Source organism: Montipora foliosa, chromosome 4, assembly GCF_036669935.1.
Source record: "Montipora foliosa isolate CH-2021 chromosome 4, ASM3666993v2, whole genome shotgun sequence".
NCBI classification, from domain to species: domain Eukaryota; kingdom Metazoa; phylum Cnidaria; class Anthozoa; order Scleractinia; family Acroporidae; genus Montipora; species Montipora foliosa.
The window spans coordinates 5,857,670-5,875,169 of NC_090872.1; the positions used below are offsets into that span (position 1 = coordinate 5,857,670).

Consider the following 17,500-nt stretch of genomic DNA (forward strand, 5'->3'; position numbering starts at 1 on the left):
TGAGGGGTGGGGTGGGATTTGTCTTACTTAACTAAGCGACCCCACGTTCTTTTAAGGAAATGACATTTTATAATAAAACTGAAACGTTTCATGAATTCGCTAGGTGTGAAATTTTGGACGAAGCTTTTCTGGATTTAGGAAATAAGTGGAGTAAGGTTTTCCAAATTAGTAGTAGTAGTGGTAGTGAGCAACTGAGCAAACTCTATTTCAACAGTTCACGGTTAGCATATATAGAGGAAATACACGGTGGCGAGAAAATATGAACTTTATGTTTGAGTGTCCAGAAACAATATGCGCGAACGAGTGCATATACTCGAGCTAACTTCTATTTTTCTTTTCATTATGTGGACCATAAATATACATACTAGAGATTGAAAAGCAGGCTTTGACCGCTTTGATACAAATACTGGGTATTAATACAAACAAAAAAAAAAGTGGGGATCGTGACGTCATTGCTCAATATGACCACTCGTTGCATATGAAATTTTACGCCACTCGGTTCCCGGATGTTGTGGTCGTATTGTTTCTACGAGTGTCTTAGTTCCCGGTTAAACACTCCGGTCCATATAATAAATTTGAATATCCCAAACAATATAATGTGCTTTAAAGGGATATTTCAGTTGAAGTTGGCGTCATTTGACTACGAGAACCAGAATCCTTTATATCTTGTCTTTGGCGTCCATAATAGCACAATAGGCCTTTTGCAACAAACGATCACATGGTACAAAATCCGCCATACTGGAGGGCAGGCTTATTATTCCAGTCAAGCTTGACTTGCCTTTGTTTTAATGTCCCAGTGGGGGAATAATAATGAGCTTGCCCTCCAGCATGGCGGATTTTATACCATGTGATCGCTTGTTGCAAAAGGCCTATTGTTGATTAATTCTTCAAAAAGCAATGAATTATAGACCGAATGCATAAATGGCGGCCAAAAAAATATTCTTTTGTTTATGTGCTAATTAGACTCACTAGCCTCGTTTGCATGTACAAAATACAAAAGAAATGTTGCTTGAGAGCTAGACTAGTGAGTCTAATTAGCACATAAACAAAAGAATATTTTTTTGGCCACCATTTATGCATTCGGTCTATACGATAATTGTAGTCAAACGACGCCACGATGATGTTTTGCCGTACATCTAACTTTTCAAAGCAACTTACCGCCTCGCAGAAAACCGTTAAATCATGTCCACATATTTCCTTTTGACTGACAAGATCTCCCAAACCTGTCCATCAATCAAACGACCAAACATTTACTACATTGAATACTTAATAGCCGTGAATATATATATGCGACCTAAGGACGTCAGATCATATTAGACACGAGCAGCTATAAATGTTAAGAGGTTTGAGTTCCGACAATGATCGGCTCCATAACACCCCGCTTCATAGCCATCACAAATGCCAACAAGAAAATGCTAAGAAGAAAAAGAAAAAGAGGAATAAGAAGGTGGAGAAGAAATTGTAATCACGATGCCGAACAGTTAAGGCAGACACTATACTAAATATAATCTTTTGCTTTATTATCAATGATATAGCTAACGTTATTCCATAAGATCAATTAATTGCATCCCAGTGCGTGAGAGAATGTTACGTTAATTTTCACTCCAGTACCAAGTCTAGGTACAAGCAAAAAGTCCTCTCCCGGTACGTGAAGAATAACCATTCAAACGTTTAATGTAGGTGTCCTTGGATAGCAATTCAGGCTAACCTGGTAGCAGGCGGTTTGGTGAATTTTAGACGCTTCTTTCCATCTCGCTTCTTCTCCTCGCCCCCTTCGCTTGCTCTTTTGGTTCAAAATCAGTGAAAATCACTCGAACATCACTTCTTTCCCGGTGGAAAGAAGCTTCTAAAATTCACCAAACCGCCTGCTACGCAAGCTTAATTCAAGCAAGCCCTCGTTGGGTGCTTTACAAAAAACAAGACGCATATCTGCGTGCACTCGGTCTTTCCTGATGTCCTAGATCGTCAAATGAAAAACAAAGACAAAGAAATACAGAGAGATGTCGACTAGATTACTACTGATCATTTATCCATTGCGCTTTACAAGCTTGAGTGTGATTTGTGACTGAGCGAAAAAAAAAGAAAAAAAAAAACAAGGTGAATTGAACCTCGCGAGTATCCCCCGTAAAGCCCGAGTAAAGAAGTATCTAACATGCAACACGGTGCCATTGGTTCGCTGGGTTGCAAACGTTGAAGTATAGCCGGCACTGGGTTGTTTCTCGCTGTTGTTATTTTATTGCATTGTATTAATGAGAGAGATATACTCATGAATCAAACACTTGACCGTTTTGAACAACTAAACGTCAACAGGGCTAGAGCATTGGCGAGCACACTGTTCCTCGACAAAGTGTTCCTGGAGCTGAGAGCCTATGTTTAACTGCATGAAGTGTCTAACTCAACCCTATTTTGAATGCGTCAGCGCACAGAGACTCTGGCCATGCTAGTGCCAAATAACAGCAAACGTTACAGCGAATACGACTTTTCCGTTCTGACCATACGCACTTGAAAAACTCGACCTTATTTTTATTTAATTCTCCTCGCTTCCAATGAATGCTGTTTTACAGTGTTAAAACCTAAACTGAAAATCTATTACCTTTGCAATGCTTCGCACTCAGAGCGCATTGTATATGAAAGTCACCAGAATAATTTGATCTGGTGCCACATAATTGAGAAGCTGTCTAACTCACCGTATTCCTCGAAGTTGATGCACGTCTTGCCAAGCTGTTTGACGACTTTAACTTGGCAAACTCCGAAGAAAATTCCCATGAAAATTACAGGGATAATCAACAATGGAGCACAAAGAATCCAGATAAAGAGTGCGCCATAGTGCCACGCAAACAACTGCAATGAGAAAGCAAAGATATACATAGAGCTTTGTGTAAATCTTTAAAGTGATTATATCACACATTTTTTGGGGATCAGCAGCTGCGACGGAAAGGCACCCTGGGTCCTCTGATACTGATGTATTCCTACAATTCCGGAAGTCACCACATTTTTGCTTTGGTTGCTTTTCTGAGGGCACTACACCAAGAAATTGTAGAACATTGACTCTTAACAATTATCTGTTCTGGTCAACTGTTTTACATAATGATCTCCGCATTCCCTGAACATGCACCCTACGTTATCAACCCAGCTGAAAATGGCAAAACGAACAATTGCAAATTTAGCTTACTTCTTATAACATACCTTTTATAAACGCGGCCGCGCAATTGGTTAATTGCATGTCCGCCCTCTGCTCAGTTTTGCACTCCTTACCCTAGCTCTGTTCCGGGGATCCTTCTTCTCACCCTTCTTTCCTTCCCCCCCTATCCCCCGTCCCCGCACCGTAATGAAGTAAGAGGTAAGTCCGGAAAGAGTCCGGGGGCCCGTTTCTCGAAAGTCCCGAAAAGCCATCCGTGAAATTGCCAACCGCTTGTTTTGGAAACCCGATCTTTTAACATGTTTTCAAGGTAACAAAAAAAAAAAAATAATAACTGTGAGGTTTGACGAATTAAATTCTCTCCGTTCTTGAGATACATGGGGAATGGTGACACCCAAAAATGGCCCGTAAAGTTTCGGGACTTTCCAAAAACGGCCCCCGGGACTTTACTTACCCCCGCAACGCAACAACGACCAAGCAAACGGCATTTCCATCCTTTACAGCAAGTAAACCGCGTTCGTCCAGTGGATGCGAACCCGATCAAGAGAGCCATTCCAGCAAATGATCCAAGAAATGCACCAAATAACAGGAGTCCCAAGGAGGCAAGAGACCTGAAAACACAGAAACAATACTTTTTACCACAATTGCTTGTAATCTCGCAATCTGATTGGCTAATTTGCCGTTGTCGATGAGAGTCTAGACGACGCTGTACGCGTCATGCTCGCGCCATTTTGTCACGCAATGTAATAGCCAATCAGGAACGCCCATTTTGGGAAATAAACCAATCATATTGCGAGAAAGTTATAGACAACGCTTGCTCTTTCTATGAGTCATGATTTTGGTCACGCTCTGAAATAAAACTTTCTTTGGCGCTGAATATTGTAGTACTGCGCCTCGTGAGTCCACAACATTTTGACCACTGTGATGACCAATATCGTTGTCGACAAGAGTATAGACAACGCTGAACCACTTTCAATTTGTTAACTTGACTGCAGTAAACACACGCCGCATATAGGAACAAGTGGATTAAGGAAATCTGACGGAAATTTTGCCCATAGAGAACCATATAATTTCAGAATATTAAAATAAGGAAATAATACACAGGGCCCGGTTGTTCAAAAGCCGATTAACGCTAATCCCAGATTAAAAATTACCCAAGGAGTTTATTTCTCTACTCCCAAATGCTGTTCAAAGCTGATATTCAGCAGAACTTTACATGAGAAGAAGTCAATCTTGAAAAACAAAAATAAGCAAAAGAAACTTTCACAAAAAAGTTGAAAACATGAAACAAAAGTTTACGCTAATCCCTGACTAAGTTAATCGGCTTTCTAACAACCGTTACAAAAAGCATTGTATGTTAATTAAACCTCTAGTAATGTACAATTGAAAGTATTTCTGAAACCAGTTTTAAGAACATTTTAAAAACATTTTCAAGCTGATTTCTCACTAAGCACCCAGCCTGAAACCTGAAACCAATGTTCTTATAAGCGGGTGTTTATTATTTGTACTTCAACTCCGTTTTTACTATAATTCTGTTCAAATTCTCCATTTACCATTTCTTTGGAACTGTCATGGTCCTATGGTATCTCTGAACAGGAAAATTTCGAACTCAGTTTTAATTTTTCCCCTCTCTACAACATTTGATTCCCCGTCATTCTTCATTTCACATCTCCGAAAAGACGTTACTAATTTTTTGCGCAAACATGACATTTTGTTTTCAATTCCGCTTGAATTTGCGAACGATGAGTATCATACATCGTATTAAGAATTTCCTTTTGGTACCCCACCAGAAATATCTTTGTGTGAGAACTCGTGTACTTATTGGGTTACAAAATAACCGCCACTGAAGTTCCTTCGACAACTATACGCCATATTGTTGTGATTTACTTGCACTCGCCTTCAAAGTCCATATTTTGTCTACTTATTGCAGTTATTAACTTCTGCCTGTAAGGATCGCACTGAATTCTAGTTTATTCCATTAGACAATAGCTACAATAAAAGCGCTAAAATACCCCCTTTCCCTTCCCCACTCAAAGCAATGTTGTTTATGAGAAGCGCAAATAACCGGGGTATCAAACAACTTTGTTTTGGGGGGGGGGAGGGGAGTTCGTAAATAGCAGATTTATGTCGTTGAAAGAAATTTGTTTTCATATGGAGAGATAAATGGAAAGTGTCTCAACAATTTTGTCAAGGATTGTGAGTCATAAACTTCGCTCTCGTGTTTCTTTATCATCCCAGTATTTTATCTCAGGGATAAAAAAGGACTTATTTATTGTGCTTGCTTATGCAAGGTCACAAAGCGCGGTCTCAGTTATTAAGGCTGTGATCAATATTCAGTTTGCGCATATTTTGAAATGTTTTACTTACGCTATGTCCATCTGTAACCAAATATTCAAATTTTTAACGCCAAAAGCGAGACCAAGACCAAATCCAGTGAAACCGAGACCCAGGATAAATGTTGCGATGAGTGAAGCACATGGAATACGCGAAAGACAGATACAGCAACATCTGTTACAAGAACCACAGCAAGCTGAAAAACAAAAAGAAAACGAAATGAAATGGAGACGGGCTCTTTAATTTTGTACTTAACTCCAAACTGAGTTAGGACCATAATCATTGTCTATCGAAACTCCAAGATGCAATAACAATTAATAACAGTGCCAGTGCCAGTGCCAGTGCCAGTGCCAGTGCCGGTGCCGGTGCCGGTGCCGGTGCCGGTGCCGGTGCCGGTGCCGGTGCCGGTGCCGGTGCCGGTGCCGGTGCCGGTGCCGGTGCCGGTGCCGGTGCCGGTGCCGGTGCCGGTGCCATTGCCAGTGCCATTGCCAGTGCCAGTGCCGGTGCCGGTGCCGGTGCCGGTGCCGGTGCCGGTGCCGGTGCCGGTGCCGGTGCCATTGCCAGTGCCATTGCCAGTGCCGGTGCCGGTGCCGGTGCCGGTGCCGGTGCCGGTGCCGGTGCCGGTGCCGGTGCCGGTGCCATTGCCAGTGCCATTGCCAGTGCCAGTGCCGGTGCCAGTGCCAGTGCCGGTGCCGGTGCCGGTGCCGGTGCCAGTGCCAGTGCCAGTGCCAGTGCCAGTGCCAGTGCCAGTGCCAGTGCCAGTGCCGGTGCCAGTGCCGGTGCCGGTGCCAGTGCCAGTGCCAGTGCCGGTGCCAGTAACTTTCTTCAAGACAAGTGTCAATGGATGTAGCACGAGAGCACTAATTGGGGGCACTAATTAATTCCTTATTGAACTTTAACCCGTTGAGAGACCAAAGTCAATCTTCCTTATCTGTCAGGTATTGCTGCGGACAAGCTACTTTTGCATGTCGTGTCCTGTCATTAACAATAATTAACATACCTCTCAGTAATGTTTGTTCGAAACGTGTTGTGGTGTTGTTGGGCACAGCGTTCATGTTGCCCACACGGTTAGATTGAGTGAAGCTATGATCTTTGCAGTTACGAACGCAAGTCCTGAATTTTTCAGGCTTCTCTACGCAATTGTAAAAATTGCGTTCGTAACTGCGAAGATCATAGCTTCACTTGATTTCATATCCGCAGTTCATATGATTCATTTCATATACCATTTCATCAACGGTTAGATTGGTTACCTTGTTTCGTGTTATTGGATCAAGTTTGGAAATGGTCAGATTTCTTTTTGCTGATGCACTCGTTCAGCCAGGATCAATCAGCCATGTTAGGCCGGAACATGGAGAGAAGTACTAGTGGAAGAAAAGGGTGCGGCACGATGTTGCCTAACATTTCGGATCTTCGTCACTGCCTTTTGAACAGAGCTCGCTCGAGGGGGCAGTGTCACGCTATTTTAGTCAAAGGTCAGAACACTAAAACACGTCTTTGCATCAGTGAAGACCAAAAAATAATGCTGTACTTTTGTTGCCAATAACCATTGAAGTGCAGTGAATCTATTCTTTGTTGTTTGCAGCCAAGGATGGAGAGGATGGAAATGGATTGAAACTTGAAAAAACTGGCCAGTTTTTTTCAAGTTTGGAGATGCTGTCTTCTGAAAGTTGTCAAAAAAACATACGAATAGCTTTTTTCATATCTTGTTAGTGGGTTGTCAGGAATGTTGAACGTGCGAGCTACCGATGTAAAAGCCAAAATGTTATTTTCTGTACGGGCCGAGCTGAGCCGGGAAATAACAAAAACGAATGCTACAGCCGAGAGTCACCACATCCAACAATATTAAAGCATCAGTACGATCGTCCGGGTGAGTGGAGTCCAGAGGAAGTGTTTAGAATTCCATTGACTTTATTCAAATTTTGAGACTTCTTACTACAGCCAAAACGTTACAGGAACTAAAAAAACGCATATTTTACAGCACTAAAACCAAAAACCCCTTAATTAAAAGCGGCGCAAAAAAGATTACACGATTTTCTGACGACCAGAAATATATATATTTTTTCAATTAACTCCTTCTGTAAAGGCAATTAAGACTGAATAAGACGCTGTATTTTTTAAGTGAGGTAACGGAGTATTAAACATGCAGCTAAAAAAACGACTCGCATTGCATCGAGGCAGAAGTAGCGAATAAAACAAGTCAGTACATGTAATCGTTTTTTAAACTTTTGTCACCATATACATATCATATATTAGTTTGAAGACAACAACATATAATTACAAACGTTAAAATCACAATATTATTGTTCACTAAGCTAGCTGCTTCAAGCGTCGGCACACAGGTAAAAACTGAAGCAAGTTATATCAAATAAATGTGACAGGTACTTTTTGGGTAGAAACTTTGCTTTTTTTGCATGAGCCGACGTTTGATATTTCTTTTCCGAATTTCATGACGATTGGCAAAGCATTTTAAGCATTCTCCGAGGCAAAATGCATCAAAAACAGATGATAATAAGGAAATCTGATGCTTACCGTTGCATTTTCGGCAGCGGAGTAAATGTTGCTTTTGCAACCCTGCGCGATGCGCCAGATTTCTCACGATAAATTTTTTTAACGTCAGCCACAAACGTCCACAGCACATGATTTCGCCAACGGAGTGATATTATGACGAAGCAATTAAAAACTAGAATTCTCTTTCCGAGGAAAACGGCTTACTTTGCCGTTTGTTTGGCGCAAGAAAACTATGTTGCCACCAGTTATTGTGCTAAATAGTACCTGTTAAAATGCTAAATATCGCGTCATTTGTGTTTAGACATGAAAAGTAGAGCTTTATTAATTGCGATTGTTGTAAAAATAAGCAAAGCAAAAAAACATCGGCACTTAAGTCCTTTTATATCTACTAGAACTGGAATATTCTAAAGAGAGATTGCGATATCATTTTGTTTCGGAAATATCTATGTCACGACCGGTAGGAATGAGAAATTGGAGGGCTGGGAACGAGTTCGCCTGACTCGACATTGCGAACCATTAAAAAAACAAAATAACCCTAACGAAATAACCATTTTATTAAATTAGCGATGTTTTTTGAAGTTTAGCATTTTGTGGCATGTTAGTAGCATGTAGCATCGTCCGTAGCTGTCATCCAGCACCGGTCAAGCGTACAATTTATTACTACGAAAGCAAAATTTATGCAGTTGACGGTAAGAATATATTCCCTGGTTATCTACGAACCAACTAGTTTTGGATTTTGTGAAGGAAATAGAGGGATAATTTGACAAATGTATTAATTATCATTAAATAATAATCTCAAGTAACAGACTGAGCTATGAATAAAATTGACCTTAAATAATAAATATTTCAATATTTCTAATAGCAAATCCCATATGGTCTAGCGGTTAGGATTCCTGGTTTTCACCCAGGCGGCCCGGGTTCGACTCCCGGTATGGGAAATGCAGAACTTTTTTCTTTCTTTTTCGAAGATTATTATTATTTTTTTTTTGTTCCTTTATAGTTTTTTCCGTTTTGCGTGATAAAATTTCACTTTGCACGAAGGACTGTCTTGAGCAGTTTGGCGGTTACATGTCCGATTTCTACGACATCCAATATTTCCACTTACTTCAGTTGTATTTAAATGAAGAATCGATAGCAAAACCCCGGTCGTGACTTGAAGAGATTCTATTTTTCCGATGATGGATCGCTGATAGTCACACCAAATGAGCCTAGTTTAATAGTCTTCCGCCTGCGTGTATAGAAGTTTAATATAGAGCATTGGAAGGTCACTTTCGTTCGACTTATGCAAAAGTGGCATAGGATTTCTTCAGAGTGTGTCGAGAGAAAAAATCCTGAAAATCCAACTCTTCAATTCCTTAGCGTCAGTCAAACAAGCTGGGAGCTGATGGGCAAATTGCGAGTTCACGTTATATCCCGAAAGAGTTGAATGCTATGATTTTAGACAAGTGATCTCTTGTTTTAGAATATGAGAATTTCATTTATTTGAGCTGCCGAATGGACACCGAAATGAAAGTTAGTTTCGGTAGATAGCTCAGTTGGCAGAGCAGTGCAGCGCAAATCGCAAGGTAATTGGGTTCGAATACCGTTCCAGATTGGATTTTTCAGGCTAGCATGCGACTATAATAGTAGCTTATCTCATTTCATTTCTTTCATTTAAACCAGTCCCATGCGCTGCTCACTCGGCCGCTTTGCCTTTGTTAGCGGTCGCCATGTAGAATTAACGGTTGCCTTCATGGAGTTTTCTAGTCCATCTGCTTATCGTTACGCATACTGCAGTTAAAATACATGAAATTTCATATTTAAATCGTTTTAACGTAGAGAGATTGAAGTTTGAATGTGCCCGTGATAACAGCTGAATGCATACAGTAGATGAGTCACACGGGTTGCTTCCCTGTGAGCTCAGTTTTTTGCCTTACTGCATCTCTCCATAAATGAGTTGAAGGTTATCTATTTATTTACTTTATGACGTGGTAAAGAGCCCAATCAGAACTACGTTTGTAATTGAAAATAAGGACATTTTAGAGGAACAAAAATGTGAACTTTGTAAATCAAAATTATCACAAAAGCAGAAGTCCTTAATAATGAATAGTGATTTTTTGCTACCTAAAGTGATTTCTGGTTGGCCTGATGCGATAACTTGTTGAGACCTTCGAAGTTATCCATTTTAGTGCTTATTAGTCATGCAAACAACCTCTCCAAAATAGTAAGTTCCAGTTCAGTAATCAGTCGGGTTATTGGTCAATAAAATTCGATTAAACAATCTCGCACAGTTCATGCGTACACCTAAGACTCATCTGAGATAATAAAAAGCATAAATTAAAATGCTATGCATTTGTATTTGAATGTTTCACATGGCATACAGTAAAACCCCGCGAGTAAGAACCTTCCATTTAAAAATTTAGCCTATACAGGCTCTTACATAAATGGTAATTAAGAGAAAAATATATTTTTATTTTTGAAGAAAAAAATCACGTTGTAGATAGCAGAATTTAGTGGCATTCAGCCTTCGACTGCTATGCAGCAGCAAGTTTTTCACTACCCTTGTATAAATTTGCATTGAATAAAATTTAAACACACAGAGTTAAAAAATTCACATAAAACTGTAATAAGTAAAATCAAGATCACACGAATCTTCATTGAGAACATCAATCAATTTGATCGCATTTGCCAAAGTGCAAACATTTTTTAGATTTTAGGGAAAAAGAATCAGTTTCAAATTTTAGGGTCGACAGGTTCATGTTTAGAGGGATAGGGGGTCTTACTGCCCGATTTTGGGCTAACAGGTTCTTATAAAATAGCTTCTTTCTCGCGGGGTTTTACTAGTATCACAAAAATCTTGAGCGGGGAAACTGACGAACGCGTCAGAAGACGAACGATGCTACACAGACTATTTACTTTTAAGCTTTTTTGTAATGAATTATTCTTTCATGCAGTTACTCGGTTCTAATTCTCAGAGCCAAAAGTTTAATAGCAGAAGACTCCGCCACAATGAACGTCTTACTGGGAGAAGTGCCTATGCGGTACGTGGAGAAAAACCAGATCAAAGAAAGCTGTCATACAAAGAGGCCACGGCGAATCAAATTATCTGCAGTGTCTGCAGTGCATCATGGGGGGATTGGCGGAGTGGAAACTAATGAGAGTCAAGTTGGCATAAGTCCGCCACAACACAAAATGCTCTGAATCAACACAAATCGCCCTGGTAATCCTTCAACAGGCCAAAAGCTAAATTCAGTGTGCCGAAAGAAAAAAAGAAGTTGCTCTGGATGTCAATTAACTTCCAGTCAACTGTGAGGGACTTGTCCATTATGAATGACTCAAGCTTGTTGTTTTATAACGATCATGTTTGGACACTTATGTCAATATTTGTCTGTATGTCAGGCACTTGTTTTCGATCTGTTTGGTGTCATCCTAAATTCCTTTTCTGAAACTTTTCTTTTGCTCAACCCTCTCGGCTGAAACTTTCAATTGTAATTTAAATTCAAAGAAAAAGTCACAGTTTCATAAGCTTGGCTATTTTAGTCCTAGAAAACACGTTAAAGTGCCCCTGTGATTTTTCTTCAGATTTTTCATAGATAGCTGCCTAATTTCCTTAGCCCTTATGGTTGTTATAGGCAGCTAATACCTTATTTTTCAGTTTCAAAAATCAATGTATTACTTTTTTGTTTCCTGTTGGTATAAATAAATAAATGTTGTTGTTGTTGTTGTTGTTGTTGTTGTTGTTGTTGTTGTTGTTTGAAAGTGTGTTTGCTTACCACCTGTCTGGCAAAATTTGGAGCTTTGGTTTTTTATCCAAAGGCCGTTTACTTTGAGTGTAAGTTTTGGATTTCACGGTCCGCCATTACTCACGTTCAATACTGACCGATTGGACCTCAGAGGGTTGAAGCTTGAAAAAGTGACGTTAAAGGCTCACTAGCTTAAAATTTCATTGTGTGAATGCAGCTTATGATATATGCAAAACGCGAGTTTAAAAGTCTGAACGCGTAAAATTAAACTCCCGTGCTGCATATTAATTCTGCGTCGTACACACGCATTGCATTCTTAAACTAGTGAGCCTTTGATGTCATTTTCTCCTCTATCCAGTTCTCTCAAGATCTTAAAGTTAGTAATGGCGGACCATTAAATAGGAAAATTCCAGTTAAAATAAACAAGTGTATAAAGATTCAAGTCTTGCACCGCCTTATCTTCACTAATGCAGTCTGTCTCATAAAATGGTAATCACCAACATCGACCAGGGTCCCAAAGGGGTTTAGGGCTCCACGGCTCCGGGCCTAAAAAACCGGGGCCCCAGGGCTCCATAGCAGCTACTTTTAGGGCTCTGGGCTCCACAGCTAGAAACGACAGGGCTCCAGGGCTCCAGGGCTCCAGGGACCCCCCCCTCCCCCCCCCTCCCCCCCTCCCCCCCTTTGGGACCCTGATCAACGCCGAGTTGCAGCTGACTCGTCCCCAGTCGTCTCTCGTGTATTAGCCAGTGGCGCGCACGTGGGTGATGGGAATGGAGAAGACAAGGAGACGTCGTCTCTCTCCCTCGCATTCCCCCTTCCCATCATTCCCCGTGCGTGCCACTAGTAAATTAATACAAGAGAGACGACTGGGGACGAGTCAGGGGTTGCAGTGTGTCGGACTAGGAACTAGACATAAATTCGGAATAGCGGCCTTAAAGTGTGCTTGGTCAAGATGTTTTGGAGTATAGTATGCTCTCTTTTCTTTTTTTTTTGTTACTCCTCTTGTCTTATCCTTCCCTGAATGTAATGAGGGGTATATGGTCATTTTGCAACAGCTCAGCTTTATCATATTTTATGTTTGTCAAACAATGCCGGGAATGCCTAATTAACACCAGAATGAAAGAAAACCCAAAAGTTAGGGCTAATAAATGGCGTTTCATTGTATTTGAGTAATTAAATTGAATTGTATTTTCAGTTTTAAGATATCTATATATATATATAATTCCAATAATAAGGTAATTCTGTTTTTAGTATAGCTTAACATTTATGTAAACATGCTCTGAAAAGAGCTTTTCCCTGAAGATTAAATAAATGTATAATTTCTCAGTCACTATCTGTATTTTCGTTGTCATTTCCTGAGACCGGTATCGTGGAATATTTCAGTACGTCACTGCTGTTGCCACTGCACCTTGGTATACACTGAATGGTTAGAGAAAGTTTTTGAAATTCTTTAAAGAAGGAAAATGCGAAGACGCCAAAGCACGATACTGCCATCCACTGCGACAAATTCCCTACGATTTGTAACGACGAGTGGCGAACTGGATCGGTATAGATCAAACCGCCACAGGTAAAGACTAGAAAGCTACTTAATGTGAGAAGACTCGTAATGACCAAGCGCGAAATGAAGACAGGTCTGACGTCACTGTTGAACTTAGTCAGCTGATAGGTGGCAATAGTCTGGGTCCAACAATATGCAGCACCGCTGACCAAGACAATCATGGCTCCGATCAGGTGTACAATCTGCGTGGCGTTATCAGCCTGAGAAAGGAAAGGATATTTTTTCAAAATTGAGGTTAATAAAGAGTACTTTTTGTTGTTTTTAAAAACGCACGCAACTCTGGGTTTTTTTTGTTTGCGTTTTCATGGAAAATAATCCTTTTCGGATTTTGCGCTTTTTTTTGACGCTGAAGAATCCATTGATCCGAGATCAGAAATCCGTTTTTGGATTTTCCCCCAAAAACGCACCCTTAGATAAGCTCGGACATCTGTGTGCCCATTGAAATGTTCTGAATGGCTCAGGCTAGAAGAATGCAGCTGGTTTTAGTTTTCCAGTGAATAAATTACTGCGTTTTCCATTCTTTGATTTTGTTTAAATATCACTGTTAAGTTTTAAACTTCAGTTTAAACGACTGCACTCCTTAACTTGGATATTGAGTATCAAAATGCGGACCTTTGGGGCCTGTGAGGGGGGTGCGAACGCACCCCGTGCACCCCCCCCGGGTTACGGGCCTGGGATGGGAAACACAAACTTGTTGAACAACTGTTCTTTTCCTTTGGGGCTCGATAATCGAACTGTGTTTGGTTAAGTAAGGGTCGTTTACTTTCAAGTCAGTGTACAGGTTTTCTTACAAATCACATGCTTGGTAGTCGTAAAATGTGTTATGAAACGTTTATCGCAATCATTATCATTAATTAACCGGTTGTAAAGATAAGCGACCCCTTTGGCAATCATGCAAGTATAATGTAATCGTGGATGCCTCTAATCGAGACACACAGCTATATGAACGATAGAAGTTTTGTTTAATGAAGCTTTATTTCGGTCTCATGATTGTGAAAAGTCTGTGAATACGGTCTGTTACGTGTCAGCGAATCGACTTCAGTGTAGACGATTACGATAGAGGCAATTAAACCAGAGATCGCTTCCAGCAATTCTACTTTTCAATAAAACCTGTATCTAGAAATGCAAAACTCCATAAAAATCAACTTTAATTTTCATTTGTGATTTACACGAAAAACGAAAAATACTCAAGCTTTTTCTTCGATCTCTCTTGAGTTTATAAAACCTGAAACGAGTGTTACTTTTTTACTGGACTTTTTTAGCATTTCTCTCGGATGTTTCTGAAGTCAATTTTCTCAAGTTATCGCTTTATTTCTCTTTTTACGAAAAAGTCTGGAAACTGGATCTAGAAATGCAAAACTCCATAAAAATCAACTTTAATTTTCATTTGTGATTTACACGAAAAACGAAAAATACTCAAGCTTTTTCTTCGATCTCACTTGAGTTTATAAAACCTGAAACGAGTGTTACTTTTTTACAGATAAACTGGACTTTTTTAGCATTTCTCTCGGATATTCCTGAAGTCAATTTTCTCAAGTTATCGCTTTATTTCGCTTTTTACGAAAAGTCAGTGACGAGAAATTTCTCCGCTATTTTCAGCTTTTGCCTGTTTCAGTCAAAATAGACATGAAAATGTCGACTTTGGGCCGGACGCATTGGGCAAATTTTTATTTATTTTACGAAAAAATCTGTCACCAGTTCCCTGAGACAAGTGCGCCCGGTGATTTTTAGTTCTACCAAATCTTGTCAAGGTTTACCAAACTTCAAAGACGCCGTCGTCCTGCCTCGGAGCAGGACAATTTTTTGTCAGGCGTGAAATCTGACAGATTTGTTAATTTACACGCCATGATTTGAAGGAAAACGTCAATCAAGAAAATATGATCTCTATTTTTAGTCGGACTATTTCAGTCCGCCTTCTACCCCGGGGGGGGGGGGGGGGGTACTCCCTTAAATGGGCTATATCAAGAGATTATAAAGGTAAGAGAAGTAATCCCTCATACTGGCCCTATTCCCATCGTAATCCCTCTTAGGTTATTTTTAGGTGATATCAATTTTCGCACGGATAATGTTACCGCGCGCGTTATGTGGAAGTTTCATGGAGGAGGGAAAGTGCAACAAATTCTGTACGATGCCACTCTCCGTTTTCAAAATTGAGTTTCATGGCCTGATAAAATTCGTTGTCTGCAAGATACAGGTTTCAAACATACATCCTTGGAATTGCTTAACTACCTAGTTTGCAGTAATACCAATTTGAAGAATTTCCAATCTATCAAACCGTGTTAAATAATTTTGACATATGCAGATATGTTTACCTTGGTTGCATTGCGTTACTTGTCCATTTTAGTGCGCACTTTCTCATCGTCTACAAAATTCTGTCGCTTACAAAACTCGTCTTTGTCAAGATACAGTTTGCAATCATATATCATGGAAATCGGTTAACTGTATAATTCACTCTGATACCAATTTTACGATTGTCTAGTGAAGGAAACCCTGTTAAATAATTTTGTAAAAGGGAGCTATATTTTACGCGTGCGTTGCAAATTGACTTCAATCCGATCTTACGTCTTTAAAAAACGGTCAATTAAAATTTTCCTGTCATGTGTAGTACTGTTTGAAAGCGTTAGCTGTCTTCTTTATGAATATCATAGAATTAAGTCACCATAGTTTAAGTCCGCTAAGAAAATCAAGAACGCGTTGACCAAGTCAGGAATATGTTACATGTGACTGTAGTCCGCGATATTTCATTGTGTACAAAATTCTGTCGCCTATAAAACTCGTTACTTTCAAGATACAAGATGCAAAGATATATCATTCAAATCGCTTAACTGTGTTGTTTACAGTGACACTGTCCAATGTACGAAACCGAGTTTAATAATTTTGAAAGATGCAAGATGCATATTTTAATCCCGAGAAGAAAATCAAGAACGCGTTAACCAAGTCAGCGATATATTACTTGATGACTGTAGTCTGCGAATTGCCAATGTTTACAAAATTCCTTTCAAGATACAGGTTTCAAACATCTATAACTGAAATCACTTAATTGTCTAGTTTTCAATGGCCGTTTTTATACTAGAGACGCATAATCCGTCCAGACGAATTATGCGTCTCTCATGTTATCCGTCTAGTGTAAAGACGGGACGAACTATATGAGACGCATAATTCGTCTTGGACGAACTTGGGCAAACATTTTTTCTGCGTCTGTTAAATTCGTCTAGTATAAAGACGGGCACTAGACGCATAATGCGTCTGGACGAACTTTCCAGTTTAGTACGTCTTCGAAGACGCACTAAAATAGATTCTTCGTCCAGACGCATAATACGTCTTGCGGCCGTCTTTATACTAGACGAATTTAACAGACGCATAAAAAATGTTTGCCCAAGTTCGTCCCAGACGAATTATGCGTCTCTAGTATAAAAACGGCCAATGATACCACATTCAAGGTTGTGCCATATACGAAACCGTGTTAAATCTCTTTTTAAGGAGACAGCTATATTTAACATACGTGCTGCTTTGCAAATTCACTTGAATCCGATAACACGGGTTCAAAACTTTTTATCGGACGCTTGATTCAAGTTTTCCTTTCATGTTTGTACTGTTGTAGAGCTCTATCTGCCTACTCTATCACCGTATCAGAATTAAGTCAACATCTTTTAATCTCGCAACGAAAACCGAGAATGCGTTTATTAAAGTCAGAGAGATCGTACTTATCAACTATAGTCTTCCATTTGCCATTCTGTACAAAATCCTGTCGGTTACATAACTCGTTCCTTCCAAGATACAGGTTTCAAAACATAAGTCATTGTAATCGGTTAACTCTGTAGTCAACAAGTCACGTTCGTCCACAAAATGTATATATACGATTGCCTCTCAACATCCTCCGCCATTTTTGTTTGATGGTAAATCGCGAACGACGCGAATCATTGCGTGGGAATTCGCTCAGCTGTCAACATTGGTAAAAATGAGGACATGTGATTGGCTATCAGTTAACCCTCGTGGGAATACCGGATCTCGCAGGAGATCTAAAAATAACTTAAGAGGGATTACGATGGGAATAGGGCCAGTATGAGAGATTACTTCTCTTACCTTCATAATCTCTTGGCTATATAGGTATGTGCGGCCCCAAAGGATAGGGTTTTTCAGTCGCTTTGGTCATAAATAGGGTATCAATTTTGGCCAATTTTCCGCCATTTTGGTCATAAATAGGGTATCGATTTTTGCACTCTAGTCTTGAATTCGTAT

General features: G+C 40.0%; 2 protein-coding genes and 1 non-coding gene across 3 annotated transcripts in view; 1 reads left to right on the forward strand and 2 right to left on the reverse strand.

Moving 5' to 3' along the window:
* LOC137998881 (neuronal membrane glycoprotein M6-a-like) overlaps positions 1 to 8,204 on the reverse strand; it is an 11,391-nt gene extending 3,187 nt beyond the window's left edge. The window contains exons 1-5 of the mRNA XM_068844721.1: positions 8,003 to 8,204; positions 5,507 to 5,669; positions 3,594 to 3,750; positions 2,688 to 2,841; positions 1,159 to 1,223 (exon numbers count right to left, since the gene is read on the reverse strand). Coding sequence (XP_068700822.1) covers positions 1,159 to 1,223; positions 2,688 to 2,841; positions 3,594 to 3,750; positions 5,507 to 5,669; positions 8,003 to 8,111 — 648 coding nt within the window. The 5' untranslated portion in view covers positions 8,112 to 8,204. The remainder of the gene's footprint in view (positions 1 to 1,158; positions 1,224 to 2,687; positions 2,842 to 3,593; positions 3,751 to 5,506; positions 5,670 to 8,002) is intronic.
* A 643-nt stretch (positions 8,205 to 8,847) lies between these two features.
* Trnae-uuc (transfer RNA glutamic acid (anticodon UUC)) lies at positions 8,848 to 8,919 on the forward strand. The gene has a single exon. It is a non-coding gene; the product is annotated as a tRNA-Glu (tRNA).
* Positions 8,920 to 12,803: 3,884 nt separating this feature from the next.
* LOC137999632 (DNA damage-regulated autophagy modulator protein 2-like) overlaps positions 12,804 to 17,500 on the reverse strand; it is a 9,624-nt gene continuing 4,927 nt past the window's right edge. The window contains exon 3 of the mRNA XM_068845455.1: positions 12,804 to 13,461. Coding sequence (XP_068701556.1) covers positions 13,027 to 13,461 — 435 coding nt within the window. The 3' untranslated portion in view covers positions 12,804 to 13,026. The remainder of the gene's footprint in view (positions 13,462 to 17,500) is intronic.